The sequence below is a fragment of the Electrophorus electricus genome, chromosome 16, assembly GCF_041902795.1.
Source record: "Electrophorus electricus isolate QZ-2024a chromosome 16, ASM4190279v1, whole genome shotgun sequence".
Taxonomy (NCBI): Eukaryota; Metazoa; Chordata; class Actinopteri; order Gymnotiformes; family Gymnotidae; genus Electrophorus; species Electrophorus electricus.
Window position 1 is genome coordinate 23,559,001 of NC_137512.1, and position 6,000 is coordinate 23,565,000.

Here is a 6,000-nt window from a genome sequence, read left to right on the forward strand (position 1 = left end):
CATATTCACTCCAGTATAAGGTCAATAGCAACCGCTAGCTTTCAGATATGAATTGTTTGTGTGTAGACTGTTGCTATGAGAGCAAAACGGCTGGCAAGACTAGAAGCAGCGGAGATAACCTTTAAAGTCATCATACATCAAAAGAGAAGAAACTTTCAAGGACACAAGAGACTTGCTTCTGCAATTAAGCTGAAGAACTTAGGTCCTGTGTCCAAGGGCCTCACTACTGAACCACTGGTGTTTTCTGAGCCTGCACTGATAGAAACATGCTTATCTAGATTCTGAATTGCCACTTTTATGTGGTGTGTGTGTGGGGGGGGAACCAGAAAAACAATATATTTTTACTTAGAGATTTCCTTTGAAATCTCAGTTTTAAACAGCCTAGTAAATTGTTAGGACCTGTGAATGCAGTGTGGTGCATATTTCATAATCTCATAATATAGTTTTTATTGAGACATTTTGACATTTAAATTAACAGCCCAGATTGTAAGTACTGTAATGTAACAAATCTTAAAACTACATAATATTTGTATTTTCCCCTAATAAAATTTCTGCACATTTGCAACTTAATTTCAAATGTGTACTTCTTTAGACATTACTAATATGCTTTTTTTCCACTTGCCTTGGGCAGGGTCGGTCTTGTTAGGCCTGGAAGCAAAGTTAGTCTAGTCCTAAAACAGTCCACTTTGTTCACCAACAAACAAAAAAACAGTCAGCATCTATTACTGTTGTAATGGATGTTTAAGGGTGTTTGTATTTTTCATGCCATCCATTTAAAATAGGAATGAGCGAGTCTGCGTAAATAAATGAATACATGTTAGGCAGTATAACCTTAGGGTGAGGACAGGCGCGCGAGGTCCTGTCACGTCCCTCCCTTTGGACTGCACGCAGAGGTTAAGAAGGGAGTGCGTGCAGGGGCGGGGAACACCTCTTTTCCTCGCGGGAGTCTGTGTCCTGTTATAATTACGTTCTCCCGCCTCGTGTCTTCATCACCACGTCTCGTATTTTAATCACAATATATTATGTTTTCTATTAGAAAATTTTCCTTTTTGCTGAGGAATTATATCGTTGTTTGCATGTCATTTGGCATATAGTTTTAGTAGAATTTATAAAATATCAAGCATGGTGAATTTGTAAAGGCCCTACAAAACGGCTGTGTCGTTTGAGGTCTTTTAACGTAGCATATCGACATCTTTTGCTTCAAAACCTGAGTTATTATAGAAACAATAAGAGCTATTACAGACGATGAGTTTGCATTGTCTAGAAGAGAAAACGTGGCTAGGGCTGTTACGGTGACCGTTTGTATAGAGTTCATCCAGAAGTCAACACCTGCGGGTGAGTCTCACCACGTTGGTCTTTCTTACTGAGATGATAAGCTCCTTGCTTTTATCTAAACAACATTTCCACTGTGCTCAACGACATGAATTCTGCTGAAACAGGATTTTTTTCTTCTCTCTCTCTCTTGAAATAAACTAGGCTATAAGGAATTATTCGTGTGTGCTAGACTTGTTTATGCAATATAATTAGACTTTATAAAGATCATTTTCTCCCTCGTACTTCTCCCCCCCCACGTGCTGAACTAGGCAGTATCGGCGCCTTGCACGCGCGCAACTTCTTTCCTTTTTTTTGTATGGTTGTTGATTCTAAAAACATCATCAGCTTCATTGAAGCGTTCACAGCCTCTGACTATTATGGCGATAAAAAAGAAAAAAAACCACACCTTGCGAAAATTGTATAGTAGAGAGCCTATTATTACTATTTGTTTAAAATTTACATTTTGTTTGTTTTAATTGGAATTGGATTCACAAATTAATAACAAAAACAATTGTAGAAGCCTATTATTATTATTATTATTATTATTATTATTATATTATCATTAGCTAATTATTATTATTAGTCTACCAGTTATCGTAACTAAACAGGAGTAACTGGAAATTGGAATTACAATTTAATAGGCCATAATTCTTTAACGTTTGACTTTGTAATGTACACACGTTTAAAGGGTCGGGAACAAAATGCAAAGTTAAAAAAATTTAGTTTATTGAAATATAATGCCTATTGTTGATGCCTAATATTCTAATTGTTTAGATTTGTTAATGGGAAATCGATTTCACAACGGTGTACAATTGTTTTTTAAACAATTGTTTTTTAACAATTGTTTTTTAAAAGTCTACTGCGAAATAATAATAATAAAAAAATACGTTGCCCTTGTTCATTAAAACAATCGGCTATTTATTAGTACTAATCTTATGCGTTTTATGAAATTCGGCTTACACAACCACAACATTTTGCTACAAAAAAAGACAGCGTGAAGGTCTGGACAGGCTTTCTCTTCGCGTATAGATATAAGTTTGTGGTGATCGTCTGTTCTAATGTACCGGCATTATTTTGGTGGGTTTTCAATAATAACCTGAATAAAATAATGCCCTAATACCACATTTCTATTGTCATTATATACGTAAAAACATTAATTATTCTGTTACAGTGACCGCCCAGAAACTGTGAAAGGACCAAGGCCTCAGCAAATTTTTAATTTCTCAAATTTTGAAAAACAACATTTTGAAAAACTAAAAATGTTGGCTCAAATCGAGGTTACAAAGCTAGACAAAGTTAGAAGCTATTTGAGCAAAAACTAATCATTTTCTTCACGCCGCAGTGAGGTCATACCGCTCAAATCCAGTCAAACGAACCTGCAGACAAAAGTATATTTCGAAATAAAAAAAAAAAAAAAATCTAAAGCGGAGGCAGACAACCTTTAGATAATTGTAAAACAATGTTCATACAGTCACTGAATTAGCCTCTTATTTATTTGCTTGACTCTAATGCAAACGTACGCACTTACACCCACCCACCCACCCACACCCACACCCACACCCACACCCACACACACACACACACCCACCCACCCCCACCCCCACACACACACACACACTGCCTTTGTGAGAGCCCTTCTGAGGAGCTGAGCATGCAGGGAGGAGTGTCGTATATGGAGAAGTAAATGAATGAAGCACTCCTCTCGTCTCTCCTGAGCTCTGGCTCCTCCTCTTAGCTCCTCAGTCCGACTCTATTTCAGCTTTCTGGTCTCCAAAGAAAACAGACACACGAGTGGAGGAGCTACTCCTCTCCTCCTCTCCTCCCCCTCCTCCTCTTCTCTCTCTCCATTCAGAGAACTCTGTCTTGATGGGACCATCCCACTGAATCCTGTCCTGTTCTTTTCTCGCTCTCTTCCTCTCTTCCTCTATAGCTCTGTGTTTCTCTCCATTACTACTGTCCTAATTGAGAACAAAAGCCTGTGTGTTTTGCGTTTTTGCTCATGGACCCAGTGTTGGTGCTGACATCTAAATCCCACAGTCTCAGTGACCGGTGATGACGTTGCTTCGGACGTGACTTTCAGCTCGTCTGCGTTCTGGAGTCACCTTGCACTGAGTTCAGACCGAATCCTTTCGGGTCGCTTTGGAATTGGTGCCCCCAGGTGTGTGACACGACTGGCATGGGGTCGGACGTGCGTGACCTCAACACCCTCCTGTCCCCGGTGCCGGCCATGCCGGCGGGGAACAGCAACTGTGCGCTGCCCGTCAGCAGTGGGCCACAGTGGGCTCCCGTGCTGGACTTCCACACCGGCGCCCCCTACAGCTCGCTGGGCTCCCACTCCTTCATCAAGCAGGAGCCCAGCTGGGGCTCTGCGGACCCCCACGAGGACCCCCACTGTGGCCTGAGTGCCTTCACCGTGCACTTCTCGGGACAGTTCACCGGCACGGGAGCGTGCAGGTACGGGGCGTTCGGAGCCCCTACTCCCAGCCAGCCTCCAGCCAGCCAACCCAGAATGTTCAGCAACAGCCCATACCTGTCCAACTGTGTGGACAGCCAGGCCAGCTCCAGGAGCCAAGGTAAGACTCTCTCAACTCACTGCTCAGTCCTGGGGCTTTGGGGCTGCGGGGCCGCTTCTCTGAACGCTATCGATTTCCAGCTAAGGCTTTTATCTCAGGAAAGGAATGCTGATGCACTGAGTAGGGCAACAATAACCTAACGCAAGGATAAAATGTCAGATTAAGCCTGACAGTGAGGGACGATAAGGTGGAGGGAATACTGATTATTCTGTAAATAATCTAAATGATGTAAAATGAAAAATGATTACTCCAGAATCAGTAAATAATGAATAAAATATTTATTAGTCAACAAATGTTACAAGTGTTACACAAATCAGGCCTCGACTTATGACTACCCTGTTATATTACCATTAGTACATTCAAGATTGTTATATAATTACCCTTCTGACTATGTCAGCTTTGCGATAATAAGACATGACATCATTTCACTTTTTATCTAAATTAATTTTAAATGAATAAATCATAAATAATGTAATATGTCAGAACAGATTAATTCTACTGTAATTCACTCTGAACAGTGTAATACTATCTACATCCCAAAAACTTTTCAATTTAAAAAATTTCAATTTTATTAAGTAGCATCAGATGATTATTTCACTGTGTAGCTGTATTAGTCACAACAGTATGAAAGAACAATTGCTAAAGAAATGTACTAAAATATTTGCTAAAAGTGTATTAATAGAGGAACTCTGAAAAATGTTTAACATTATAACCTTGTGCCAGATGCTAAACAAAGCCTACTCTTCTGTCCTGACTTATAATAATCATACAGAAATTGTATTAGTTTATGTGCTTTTCTAATTTTGTCCATTTATTCGTTTGTCTATCTATCTATTTGTTTGTTTGCTCTATTTGATCACACATTGAAATTTGAAAGTTGGGTATAAACAAGTAATTATGAGATTTAAAAAAGGGATTATTAAATACTGCATTTAGCAAGCTATTCACACACCCATTACATATGGATCTCGAGACGGCAAGTAGTAATGTGGTGGTTAGAAGAGATTAATGTTGGACTATATTAAAGACCAACAAGTGTGTTGCTTTTGGTCAAGGGGAGTGTTGATAAAAGTTTGGGAGTACAGCAAGAAATGAGGTTTCCCCTCCTACAGTGATGGATCGTAGTAGAGAGGAAAAACACTTTGTGTATTTGAGTAAGTAGGTTTAGAGAAATCAATAAATGACACATGCAAGATTCTTAACCAGCACATACTTAAAACATTTTCTTTTATACAATCAGAATGAAGTCAAGGTATGCAATTTGAAAAGTAAACGTAACACGTTTGAAGAAAGAACAACCCTTCTGAACAGCAGACATTAAACCTTTTTACTCCATGCGAATATAACGAGTCTTATATGAAGTTAACACTGCCTTCATTTATGAAAGCAGCCGATCACTAGACAATGCTAAAAGAATTAAGACTTAAATCAAGAATTAATTTAAATGTACAAATAAATTTATATGTACAAATAAAAAATTAATTACAAGAATATGAAGAAATGATTAATCAAAATTTCAGATGTTTTAATTGACTTTATATTAAAGTGTCAAGCTTAATATATAATATAAAGAATCACACAACTAAAATTCACACAATGTTTAAGATAAATTAGTATCTGCATATAAAACAATATGAAAACTTACATTTACAACTCCTATGATAAATTACAAATACATTCTAAATACTCAATAATATGTAATAGTATTTAACATATATGTAATTTTGTTGTTAAATGAAAACCATGTAACAGAACATGCGAGTGCATGTGCACAGGGTATACAAACCTACACACACACAGTTGCTTACTCTAGTAAATGCTTTTCAACATGAAGCTTTGGATATGCCAAGTGACTCACTCAACCCACCTCAGCTACATAAAATGTGGTTAGGAAGCTCCCCATGCACAATTTTAAACTTTACATTTAAAATCTTGGGAAACTGAAATGTAATAAACAAGTCCCAGTAACACAGGTGTGAGCAGGGAGGTGAAGCCAGGCAAGCACGTGGGGATGCTTGTGGGCCTTGTGAAGTGGACGTGAGTTATAGAAGACATTAAACCCAACAACTTCATGACAGCTAAGTCTTGTGGTGTGCAGTTTACATTTTTAAAT

General features: G+C 38.4%; 1 protein-coding gene across 4 annotated transcripts in view; it reads left to right on the forward strand.

Annotated features, from left to right (window-relative positions):
• Positions 1–3,103: 3,103 nt before the first annotated feature.
• Positions 3,104–6,000, forward strand: part of wt1a (WT1 transcription factor a) — a 16,812-nt gene continuing 13,915 nt past the window's right edge. For all 4 annotated transcript variants that reach the window (XM_027024992.3, XM_027024993.3, XM_035531895.2 and 1 more), the window contains exon 1: positions 3,104–3,887. In XM_027024992.3, the coding sequence (XP_026880793.2) occupies positions 3,491–3,887 (397 nt within the window). In that variant the 5' untranslated portion in view covers positions 3,104–3,490. The remainder of the gene's footprint in view (positions 3,888–6,000) is intronic.